The 12570-nt window shown below is 44.9% G+C and overlaps 3 protein-coding genes across 4 annotated transcripts; 1 reads left to right on the top strand and 2 right to left on the bottom strand.

Moving 5' to 3' along the window:
• Positions 1-4: 4 nt before the first annotated feature.
• Positions 5-4172, bottom strand: dhrs12lb (dehydrogenase/reductase (SDR family) member 12-like b). Its single transcript, XM_053437314.1, has 10 exons — positions 3706-4172; positions 3212-3345; positions 2961-3043; positions 2769-2864; positions 2587-2668; positions 2448-2509; positions 2202-2306; positions 1993-2083; positions 986-1123; positions 5-853 (listed from the first exon to the last, which is right to left on the bottom strand). The coding sequence occupies exons 1-10, from the start codon at positions 3759-3761 to the stop codon at positions 669-671; spliced, it is 1032 nt and encodes a 343-aa protein (XP_053293289.1). The 5' UTR covers positions 3762-4172; the 3' UTR covers positions 5-668.
• Positions 4106-9128, top strand: ap1s3b (adaptor related protein complex 1 subunit sigma 3b). Of its 2 annotated transcripts, XM_053437315.1 has the most exons (6): positions 4106-4271; positions 5964-6142; positions 6256-6364; positions 7361-7498; positions 8286-8347; positions 8503-9128. In XM_053437315.1, the coding sequence occupies exons 1-5, from the start codon at positions 4269-4271 to the stop codon at positions 8331-8333; spliced, it is 477 nt and encodes a 158-aa protein (XP_053293290.1). In that variant the 5' UTR covers positions 4106-4268; the 3' UTR covers positions 8334-8347; positions 8503-9128. The 2 variants fall into 2 exon arrangements, with proteins under 2 accessions (XP_053293290.1, XP_053293291.1); XM_053437316.1 differs by lacking the exon at positions 8286-8347 and having other exon boundaries at positions 4108-4271.
• Positions 9129-10265: 1137 nt separating this feature from the next.
• Positions 10266-12083, bottom strand: scg2b (secretogranin II b). Its single transcript, XM_053438702.1, has one exon. The coding sequence runs from the start codon at positions 12081-12083 to the stop codon at positions 10266-10268; it is 1818 nt and encodes a 605-aa protein (XP_053294677.1).
• Positions 12084-12570: the final 487 nt, after the last annotated feature.

Raw genomic sequence — 12570 nt, 5'->3', positions numbered from 1 at the left:
GTAGTCTCCCTCGGAAAGGCTTTGCTCACCTTCTGCATTTGTCACATTTGAGTCCAAAACAGGGTTTGTAAATTTGTCTCCCAAATAACTCAACACTGAAATTTGCTCTTCTCAAAAGGATTTATTACATCATGAAATGTGTTACAAGCCCGAAATGGCTCTTTGTCAGGATTCAGATATTTTACATGGTGTCGATGACAGTGATTTTTCACATTGCATCTATTAGACTCTGCTTTTAATGTTTCATTGTAATTATTTCATGCCAATTTGTAACAACTTCGTCAGTGCTATAAAGGAAATTGTGCAGCTTGGCTTCCACACACAATTTCAACAAACACCAGTGACACCTGCAGTGAATGCACCGAGAACGGTGGGTCAGAAATCAGAATCATGCAAATGCCATTGTATCATCTACAGGCTCACTTAATACACGCATCTAACTTGTTATTTTCAAGCAATTACTGATTAAATCAATATTTGACTTCCAGTGCTAATATAGAGCAGTTAACACGGCTAAAATCAGGGGACACTGAGCCACCTGTCTGTAGTGTGAAAAGCATCATTAGAAAGTACATTGAGCTAAACATGATATATGTCACATTTTCCAGTATCTGATCTTATTGTTAGTAATCATTTTATATCATATAGTGCAATAGATGCAGTTGAATTCAGATGACTTGAGGAGTGGTAATTGTCGAGGGGTTCAGAGAACCGTCAGGGAGCTGAGGCTCTGGATCTGGTTGGGACTGAGCAGCTCTGGCCAGAGTCTCCAGCTGAGTCATGAAACTCTGAACGTCGTCAGGAGAACTGTGAGTCCAGGCCAGAGGCAGGTGGGCAGCGATAGGTTTACGATCTGAAACACAAACTATCTCAGATGATGACCGAATTTACAGAGGGTATATATGTATGTATATACCCTCTGTACATATACATATATACCAATACACCTTGGATATTAAGAGTTACACATTTCCCTGCAGCTCACCTTGAAAGAGCAGCCCGCTGCATGTTCTGGCTGCAGCTCGAGACAAGGCCAACCATACAACAGTGTCAGCTCCTTGCTCCACGTTGCGCAGCCTCTGCCCCATCATCTGGTGGAACTGAGGCATTGACGTGGAAACAGCTGGAGACATTTTGTCAAAAAATCAGCAGTGAAGCAGATATCTGTTTCCACTAGATAGAATAGCTGGTCACAGCAAAACTAAAAGTGTCAATACCAGACAGTACTATAATATGTAAAGTTATATATATTTTTTTTTCTTTTTTATTCTGGTGCTAACTTAACTGTTGTTATAATCTAATACATCCCAGTGCAAAGCTTGTGATTGTTTTTGTTTACAGAACATCACTTTTTAAAGAACAATAGAAGTAAACAGAGAAAGAGAAGAGAAAACAATTGCAGCAAGTGAATGAGTGCAGAAGCAGCAGAACCAGCATGAATGAAAAGCATTGGAGGAGCAATGCATGACATGCACACAGTGTATATACACACCAGTCAGGAAATATGACATTTGGATACTGTAATAATGCAATTCCATAATGATGTAATTTGTACCACATCGTGATGAATGATGAGCTGTATATTGTATCTCTAATGTCATCGGTTGCAAAAAAAGACAAATCTGCAACGCTTATTCTCTTGAGAGTCTCGGGGGCAGCTGGAGCCAATCACAGCTGACATAGGGGTAAACACACAACCTAGAGTCAGTTTAGAGTCCTCGATAAACCTAACCCCAATCTGCATGTCTTCAGACTGTGGGAGGAAGCTGGAGAACATGCAAACTCCATTCAGCAAGACACCAGGAATTTGATCCGGAAACATTTGTACCACTTGATCATATTTCATTTGAAGTTTGAAGTGTTTGCTTGTGTCTCTAGACCTGTAAGAAGCAGAAATACCTCGTTCACATGTGTACCTATATTTAAATAGTTTGTACACACCGACGGAGGCAAAAACAACACCCTGCTTCCACCTGTGTGTTAAGTTAGTACCTGGTGTATCCACCCAGCCTGGGTGCATCACAGAGAAGTGAATGGTGGGGTTGGCTTTGGCCCACTGTTGTGTCAGCACCACCTGCTGTCTCTGAAAAGAAACACCACATTCCCATCGCTGATATTATTTGTAGATCAGGTGACATCCGGAGTCACATAATATATTTTTTTTAAAGCCTCCTTATCTTGATCACATTTCCCGCTCTGACCTTGTTCTGGGAGTAGACCATGACGCCATCAAAGGATCCCCTCTCTGACTGCAAGTCATCCGCTCGGAGCTTCTGGACCAACATACCTCCCGAGGACACAGTGATCTAACAGGCAGAGAGGAGAGGCCACAGTGTGCTGAGACAACAGCCCCTTTACAGCAGACAACAGTTTCCTTGTGCTGTCCACATGATGCACTTCAACACTCGGCCTGTGTATACTGTAGCTGTGTGTAAATGTGTTCACACCACTCTTGGGTCCCGGCTCTTCTGTAGAAGTGGTATGAGGCTCTGGGTGAGGATGTAAACCCCTGGAGAGATGGAGAAAAGCTTAAGCCCTGATTTTATACCGGAAACTGATTCCCCACACCGAGCCATGATGTCTCACCCATAGTGTTGGTGGCAAAGTTCTTCTCCAGTCCCTCAGCGTTTACCTCTCTCTTGTGCAACATGCAGCCTGCGTTATTGATCTGCCACGACAGAGAGTGAAAAGTAACTAAGAGCAAACATATCAGTCTCAATCTGGATTAGTTTGGTAAAAAGATTTGTGATGAGGATGGGGACACGCACCAACACGTTCAACGATGAATACTGCTTCTTGAAGGCCTCTGCAAACGCCCACACTTTGTGTGTCTCTGACATGTCCACAACATGGATGTGTACCTCCTAGGATACCCAATTAAAAGTCTTTCTCATAAAGCATGGCATAAATATATTAAAATATTCCCTGTATATTTTAAGCCATGTTCAAACAACCCTCACCGTATTCCCAGACTCATTGACGATGTCCAACCTGGCCTCCTCTGCTTTCTGTTTGTTCCTGCACACCATGTGCACGGTCCCACCTGGAAAGAGAACCCATGGCTTCAATACTGTTCACTGAAAAATGAAGAAAAGTGGTTTGTGGACTCAAACACTTCTCCCACCCCTCCACCAGCATAGTGGTGAGACTGAATTTTCATTTCTCTGTGATCTATCCCTTTAGCTCTCCAGCAGCATGTGTGGGCCTATACCTCTCTTGGCTATTGCCATGGCTGTCGCTCTGCCGATCCCACTGTTGGCTCCGGTGACCATGAAGGACCGTCCCACGACAGACACGTCTAGCTGCTGGGGATGGAAGTCCTTGGAAGCTGCCTCATACCCCTTCCTGAAGACACACAGGAAAACACACAAATCCAAGAGAGGAATAGTGAAATCACAACTTTGACACATTTTTAGCTGGGCGATGCGAGTGTCATCCTCAAGACTCAATGAAACGGTTGTGTTACTGTACATAAAGGCCGGTTTGTGTGCTGATGTGTGCCATACAGCGACCAGACATTTGATAATTCATCTGTTAAGCAGCCTTTAAAGTCACAGACGTGACATCAAATACAAGTTTGCACACAGTGAACTCTACATTTAGACAATCCAAAGGCTGGACTGGCTCTATAGAGACTAAACAGTGGAACACACAAAGCATCTCCCTGATTGCATCTCTCTCTATGAGACTGTTCTCAGCACTGACCTTGTGTAGTGGTGGACTCCGTTCAGAAACCAGATGGCATTCCTGTACACAGACATGTTATCAGAGTGAACCAGGGGGGGGGAAGTTCTCAGACTTGTCGGTGCTGGTGAGGCACTGTGACAGATCAGTGTCACATGAAGCAGGGAGGCAGGGGAGAGGGGCCATCTGCTGCCCCCTATCGGCCTCGAGTGGCTACAACACCTACAACACTCCAGTGTCTGGGCTTTTCAGAAGTTCTGGGGTGTTAGTTTTCATTCATTAAAAATGCCCCAAGCCCTCACGTGGTTGATCTGTACGAGCTGGGATGGGCTGGTGTGTGTTACAGGACCGACTGGTTGTGACCAATCCAGGTGGTTGTTTGATTTGGGTGACGGGTCCTGCAGGCACCGCTCCCCGGGAGGGCGGAGTTAACCCAACCTCTGCTGGTGCCTGGAGTGGACGACGCGTAGACATGTTGTTGAGTCCGGACCATTCGACCCTTTCCTGAGGGTTCAAGAGTGGATTTTAATTAGTTTTTATAATTCTTTTACTGTCGCGTGCGGGTTTGAACTGCGACGTCAACAATGGTGAGTAGTTGTTTACGTGTTTGTTGGTGTTTCGTGTTCACCTGTTCACACCTGGTGCAGCTCGCTCTCAGGTGGCTAGCGCTACACGCTGCTCCCCCGCTCCGCTTCCTGTTCACCTCGGGCCTGTTCACCTCGCCAGGCAGATCCACAGCAGCTGTGTTTGGTTTCTACTGAGTTTCTGTTATTTTCTTATCATCCACTTGCACCCCCCCCCCAGTCGGAAGTGAGGTGTTCGATCTCCCCCCCCCCCCTCGGTAGAACAGGTTCAGTCAGTCTCCGTCGAGAGGAGCAGCTCAGCACTGTCCATAATTTGCCTGCTGCCTGTGACACAGGGGATGCAAACAGGGAGATGCGTGTTAAATCACTGGGTGTGGGCCTGCTGCTTTTCTTCAGTGAGATGTGTTCCCTTCCAACATTCCTCCTGTTGTGTCTTCTGTTGTTATTTGACCTTTCATTTAACCAGGAAGTTCTCTCTTCGACACATGATATCTCCTCTGCAGGACCACACAATCAGACTGAAACACAATCGGCGATTGAATTACACTGAACTTATTTAGAAAACGTAAAGGAATCGGTGGCTAAAACTGAGTTTAATATACTTTTAAATGTGCATCTATTGAAAAAGGTTAATGTGCTTTGGATTTGCTAAATGTATGATAATTATTATTATATTTGTACAATAGTCACACCCTTTGCACAGTGTTTGATCTCTAATAACGAAATTCTCATAATGTGGGATCATCATAATTTTCAGCGTATTCAAATATTGGTCTGGGTTTACGAATGCTTGTTTATCCATTTTGACCTTGCATCAGTTTTTTAGGATACATAAGCAAATGTGAACATATTAAAAAAAAACATGTATGTCCTCATTTTGTTAAGAGCAAGGGCTGTAAGTGGTTACAAAGTTAAAGAATAACATTATCATGGCCCCAGCAACACAATAAATGAGCTCCATCCTGTTTATTATGATCTAAAAATAGTTTTGAAAATGAATCATGCACTCAAAAGGCTATTTGAGCACATGAAGTGATTTACAGAAACTGTAAATATTTTTAAATAACTTTATTTATTTAAAAGATCATGCACAGATATTCAAGGTGTGCCATTTTTATTTATACACCACAAAATAACACATTTCTGAAGATGCATAACAAATATCATCAACCAATCTAGATAAGGACAAATGTCACTGAGTGAAAACCCCAACTCACTGCCTCTTACCAGCCTCTCTTACGTGAACAATGAGAGGAAGGTGAAACGAAACAGTGTGACAGTGTGGTTTGGAGATGATGGAGAGTTAATGTTCATCTTGATGTGTAGCCAAATGAATTTCCAATGCTCGGAAGCATATTCTCCAAACATCCGTAACCCAACTCCTCAACTCGCTTGAAGATCGTGAAAATGGAAACATCCGTCCACCTCTTCCTCTACCAGTTGTTGACCCTCGTCTCTTTTTCCCCTTTGTGTGTCAGTGTAGTTACTATTTAATGAGCCATGACAACAGCAAGTCACAGGTTTGACCCTTGGATGCATGTGTGTGTGTGTGTGTTTAGAGGGTAGTTAATGTCCTACCGAATGACTGCGTGTGTAGACTGTGTATTTACTCATACAAGTCACCCCCCACAGTCCGTGCATGTATAATGACTGCCCCTCTGATCCCTGTGTGTGTCTGTGTGTCTGTGTCGTTAGATGCGCTTCCTGCTGCTCTTCAGTCGCCAGGGGAAGCTGCGTCTGCAGAAGTGGTTCACAACGGTTTCAGAGCGAGAGAAGAGGAAGATCATCAGGGACATGACCACCATGGTGTTGGCACGGCAACCCCGCTCCTGTAACTTCATACACTGGAAAGACCTCAAAATCATTTACAAGAGGTGGATGCCGCCTCCGCATGTTTGTTTAGATGACTGTCAATCAATGTCTTAGCCAGCAGGTGTCTTTGTCTCACCTGCTGTCAGGTTTATAATAATGTCACTTTTTCCCTCAGGTATGCCAGCTTGTATTTCTGCTTGGCCATAGACAATGATGAGAATGAGCTGCTAGCCCTGGAGGTTATTCATCGTTATGTGGAGCTGCTGGACAAGTACTTTGGCAATGTATTTCATGGTTTCACAATATTTTACTCAATATGCAACTGTAGTCTCTGGTAGCAATGCCATGCAACTTGACCGAGCAACAGCGCCCTCTGCAGCCACACATGGTGATCAGCTATTTTGGCCTCCGTATCCTCACGATCCCCAGCTTCCTGAACCAGGAGAGCTCCAGCTGTAACAAATTCACCAAACTCTGCTCAGATTTGATGATATTTTAAGTATCCTCACTAAATATTGGAGATATACTCTTCTATCTGACTTCTACACTGAAAATCTGAAAATTGTTGTTCCACCTTAAAAGATTATTTCAGTTGTTAACACACAAATTACTTAGGTTTGACTTCTTCGCAAAGGAGGGTTTTCTTTGTGCCTGTGCTTATCTGCAGGATTATGCTAAACTATTCCAATGATTTCCATGACCTCTGGTGGAAGGGTCAGGGCGTTACCCAAGGACAAACCTGTTTTGTTGCAGATCCAGGAATCTTTATACTTACTTTAAAATTGCGATATACAGTGTTTTCAACCTTTTCGTAGATTCCTTAGAGAAGAATTCATGGATCTTGATAATAAGGGAAAAGTGGCGGCGACTGATATTTATGTGTGTGTGCAATTCGGTGCAGATCAAAAATAAAAATCCACTTGAAGTTAACAAGTTACATTAACACAATTTTAAACTATAATTTGAAAGAACTTCAATCATTTGTGTGTTAATAATTGTAGTATTTAATATCAGTGTTAGTCTATGGGACTGATCTACAGTTTGGCATAACTCTTGAACATGCAGTGCCCGATTCTGATGATTATTGATGATTTAAGATGCGACTATCAGACTAAAACAGGTGTTCAGGGTGAGGTGAAGTTGCATAGTGTTGCTTTAACGGTGCCTTAAATCAAAGGCATTATACTGGAAATATATCAAGCATTTTAAATCTGACAATTCCCATATGTATGTTGTATCGTAAAACTAACCGGCATATCCGCCCTCGTACCTCCTCTCAGGTGTGTGAGCTGGACTTAATCTTTAACTTTGAGAAGGCCTATTTTATCCTGGATGAGTTCCTAATTGGCGGTGAGATACAAGAAACCTCCAAACAGATTGTGAATCGCTGTATCGAAGCCTCGGACATGCTGCAGGAGGTGAGTTGCTGTGACACACATGCAAACACTCAGAAACAACACAGGGCGTTGCTTGCATCTGTGGTGTGACCGTGCAGCGTGTGTTGCATGGATCAGAATCATTAGAGTAATAGTGACATGATTTGGAATTTAGTTTAGAGGTGATAACCTATTTTCTTAAATCTCGGCTGGTGGGTAATTAGAAAGCTGTAGTTGAAATTGATTTTCCTTGTAATTTACCGAACATCAACATTTACCACTAATGCTGCATCAAGCTCCATCATGAGAACTTGTCTCTATTTGTGTGTGAGCTTACCAGCAAGTAGTCTGTGTCAAAAGGAGATCAATTAACAGTGGTGCTGCCGAGTCCCTGGTGTGTCTCTGTCCTTCCAATAGCTAACAGGCTTCTGAATATTAGCTGTTGATCCTTTTTTGAATAGATTTGTGTTTGTGCTGCTGGTTTCCCTCCCGTCTGTCTGTGCTTGTGTGTGTGTGTGTGTGTGTGTGTGTGTGTGTGTGTGTGTGTATCTATCGCTCTCTCTCTCTCTCTCTCTCTCTCTCTCTCTCTCTCTCTGCCTGTGTTATGGCGAGTGAGAGACAGATCTCCCTGGAACGTGGCGTAGGTTTAAAAACAAGTTTTTGACTAATTCTACCCGTTCTCCCTGTAGAGTCCCTGGCTTTGTGTGCTACTGTAGTTTCACTGGGTGTGTCGTTCTGTTGTTCTAAGTAGCGCTGACTAACACCTGTAACCTAGAGTTGGACTATGTGCAGTATAGCCTCCCATTCATTGTGCCCATTATCGCTTCAGGATGACAGCAGTGAGTGGTTTGAGGTGGAGCTGTTTGGATCCCCTTGAATATGGACAGAAAGGTTAGATGTGCTTGTGTTAGTCATCTATCGTTTGTTGGTGTGCTCAGCACTTTATGACAGGTGATTATATACGTGTGCCAGTGAATATTAATCGTATCATGATGCATTTCAAAGAGGCTAATGACTAATTATTCTTGTTTCTGCCTTTTTTCTAGACCATGGAGGAGTATATGAGCAAACCTGCATTTTAAATCGTGGAAAAGGGACATAAATGCGGGAGGAATACGGGAACCAAGTGTACTGTACACGAGTCAAAGAAGTTTCTGAATATGGAAAACAGGATCAGCTTTGATTCTACTGCGGATTTTCAAAGGGAAAAGTTGCCGTCTCGAATGTCTGCTCCTGCTCTAAGCACCGTGGCAATATAACCTGATTTGAGAGTAAGTGTGTTTGTTCATAGTAATTCATTCAAGTGAAGGAAGGGGTCGGGGAGTAAAGCTTTTGTTATTGATTGCAAGCTTTAAAAAGTGAATGAAGTAGTAATACAGGTCCAGGGATATTGGATATCTTTGTTCCCAAAACTCTATGTGGACTGTTTGCCTGAAAATTATGCAGAATTTCTGTGAAGTTAAAAATAAAAAAATGTACTTTAGCAAATAACAAATTATGAATGAAAGTAGTTATATGTTTGAGATTGTTTTTACTCTGTATAAATATTAATATGTGGGATCATTGGTGTTGAAAAAGAGCAGATGCTCGTGTGGGTGTGAACATCACTGTTTTTCATGATGTGAAATGTATAATATTGGATCTTATGATTAAAATATGTATTTTGATAAAACAGTCTGCTTTGATTAATCATTTTCTATTTGATGTATTTCATATCAAAGGAATCCACCTTAATAAATGAGTGTTGAAGAAACCAAGCCAAAGATCAACTTGATTAAAAGTGTTTATCCCCAAAACTATATTTTCCCAGCTTCCTCTGATAAACCTGTCTGTGGTGTGATTAAAAAAGAAATTGTTTTAATAAGGCAACACAACTCGGCAAGGAGAAAAATAATACCGCTGATGCTTTATTCATCTGTTATTCATCACACATTATTGAACATGTACAAAATGGTTTAAAAATGAGCATACAGAGCACAACCACTGGTAGGCCAACGATACAGAGCTTCGCAGTATGAAAGGGTTGGAAGGCAGGCGACGGTCTCATATTTAGACTTGGAAATAATTATCCATAATAGTAGTAACATTACATCCACTAACCCTGAATATAGAACGAGTCACGACCCTGCTCGATTTCAGCCCGGCACGCTGTCCTATAAGAAAAACATATTCCTATTGTACCCCTGCCATTATACTGTATACACTTTGTGTTCTTAAAGGCCCAGTCAGCAATATACTTTATAATTTACATTTATATTCACATATGTAATCGTATAGTTTGACATGAAAAATAAGCTTCTTTTTTTTTACCATCACTCAGCTGATTATAGTTGAAAATATAGGCCTGCTTACAAACACCATTAATGTTAACAAACTTTGAACAACATCACAAAACCTCTATAGTTCTTGTTTTAATATAAGTGTATTCATTGGCAAATTCTGAGTAACAACAGGTTTACATCCAATCAAGGTGTTGAGAGGATACCCCTTCTCCTCCTCACGGCACGGATTGCACCTTTAATATCCTCTCTCTATAATGATAATATTTCTAAAATATTCTTGCAGCAAGTAGGGACTAGTATATTTTTTTTCTTTTCAAAAAACTGTGTTGGACCTGTACGATTGCTATAGTTGATTTTCTTTAGGGGTGACATTAGTCATACCAGCTATAGTTCATATAATAGAAATGGTTGTAAACTAGATCACGTCCACCAAACTTTATTTTTGAGACAGTATAAATACTATATTCATAATTTCGTGCGTCTTGCAGGGTGGGGGAGTGTGGGTGGGGGGGGGGGGGGGTGTCGGGCTACATCCCTGCCACTGTCATGTCACGGTGCCCTTCTTCCTCTTCGCTCACGGTCTGCGGAGCCGAGGTCTTGGCCGATATCTCCTCTTTCCCCTGCACCTCCGTGGGCATTACCCTCTCCTCCGTGGCCACCTCGCTCTCCCTCTTGGCCACCGGCCTCAGCGCAGTGTCCGCTTGGCCCAGGTAGTCCTTCATGGCGCGCTCGTACAGCTCGTAGGGGAACTGGCCCTTCAGCTGCGCCTGGGTGTCCCGCTTGGCGATGTTGCTGGGGTACTCCGTGAGGATTTTGGCAGCCAGGTAGGTCGTCACCTCGTCTTCCACGTCACCGCCCTCATCATCGTCCTCATCTTCATCATTGGCCCCGTCGGACTGTCGCTTCAGGGGCATCTTGTTGAGCTCGGATAAAAACATGTTTTCCCTGCGTCCGGCGGCAGAAGGGATTTTGACCGGCCCTGAATTTGCAGGGGGTTTGGACACCAGTGGGATTCTGTCCGCGGAGGGAGAGGTCTTCATGGGTCTCTGCAGAACGGGATACTCGTTGCTGATGGTCTCCACTCCGATGATGTCTAAAAAGTCCTCCCTGTCCATGTCCTCAACGGGGGGCTTGCTCTTGACGGGCAGTCTGCGGCTGTAGTACCTGATCTTTGGGGTCTGGCTGGTGGTGTAGCGCACCGGGGCTGGGCGGTCGCGGTGCAGCTTCCTGAGCTCCTGTGTGAGCAGCATGTCGATGAGGTCCTGTGGGGGGACGTGGAGCTTCAGGGAGAGCTCCAGCAGCTCCTTCACTGTCCGGGGATCCACGATGGAGGGGCGGATCAGTCTCTTTCTCTGCTCCCCGGTATTGTCCCTCTTCTGCGACTGGTCGCTCATCTCCAGGACCTTCAACAGGTAATAGTCTACCAGCTTGGTGTCATCCTCCGCCCCCTCTGGGTTCTGGTTGGCCCGGCGTTGCATCTCCTCTCTCTGGGCTTCCTCCTGCTCACCGAGCGCCCGTGCCATTTCTTCGTGGCTGCCGTTGACCATCTCCTCCGTCTCCTCCCTCTCCTCCACGGGGACCCACTCCTCTCCTCCGGCCACGTCCTCGTAGGCCTGGCTCCTCAGGCTGAACCCGTCCTCCTCCTCGTCATCGTCGTCCCCGAACAAGTCTCTCTTCTGACCGCCGAACGTGGGCATTCTCCCAAGCTCTTCGAAGATGGAGCGCAAATTGGCGAGACTCTGGGGAGTGTACTGCTCGTCCAGGTCCTCCGTGGCTCGTTTTGACGCGTCTGTGTTCTCCTCATCCTCAAACATCAGCGGGTACTTCTTGTGGGGTCTGGGGAAATTGCTGAATTCAGACGGTGGGCTCTGGGGGACTTCGGTTTCTTTGGTGCGGTGCCTGTGCGTTCGGCGGTCGTTCCTGGGCGCAGACACGGGGCTGATCTTCGCCTCCCTCCCGGCCTGATCCTGCAGAGACTTGAGCAGGGCTTTCATGAGCTGCTCGGCGGTAATGTCCTGCCTCTGCGCGCCGGGAGCAGGCTGGCGATCCCCGGGACTCTCGTCCTGCTGCGCGGCGAGCTGAAGCAGGATCTTGAACTTGTCCACCTCGTCGTAATCCGCGGGCTCGGGTCGGCCCCCGTTCCTCTGCTTCAGGTTCTCAATGTACTCCAGGGCTTTCATCATGTCGGGGCTTGGTGGGTAGGCAGCCGGCTGCCCCTCACTCTCCCCGCCTCGGAGCCTGAAGTGGCGGGGGAGAGACGCAGCCTGCACGGCGCATCCGTGGAGGAGGAAGGCGAGCAGGACCACGGCTCCCCCCGCGGGCAACTTGTGGTGGAAATGCAGCATTATAGGCGATTTGTTACCTGGAAATCAAGAGAGCACGAATTATAAGCGAAGCAGCGGGGAAACAAAACAAAGCAAAATCAACAGGATGTGCATATTTCTATAAATTTTTCCTTTTTACCAAAATCTTGTTCGAAAAGCATAAGCGTGAAGTAGTCTGTTTTGATCCGAGCGCTGTGTGCCTGTCGGGGACTTACGCTGTGTGCAAATTGAATGATATGATGCTGATGCGCGTGGAGACACATTCACATCACTGGATGAGTCACTCCCTGCGTTGTTATGGGCAACCTCAGAATCCGATTTCCTCTTAACAACATAAGCCATCATTAAAACATATTCTCTCTCCCTTTCCCTTTATTTCACCACAGCAACAACACGACTCTATGTAAACGCCAATTGTTGATGTATTTCCACACAATGAACAGCCCCGTGTCAAGAGTCGAGACCTGCGAAGATGGTGAAAAAAAACAACAACGCCACCTTCCTATCG

The sequence above is a fragment of the Pleuronectes platessa genome, chromosome 13, assembly GCF_947347685.1.
Source record: "Pleuronectes platessa chromosome 13, fPlePla1.1, whole genome shotgun sequence".
NCBI lineage: Eukaryota > Metazoa > Chordata > Actinopteri > Pleuronectiformes > Pleuronectidae > Pleuronectes > Pleuronectes platessa.
The sequence above is the reverse complement of the archived record's forward strand: the minus strand, read 5'-3'. Positions and strand labels throughout refer to the sequence as shown.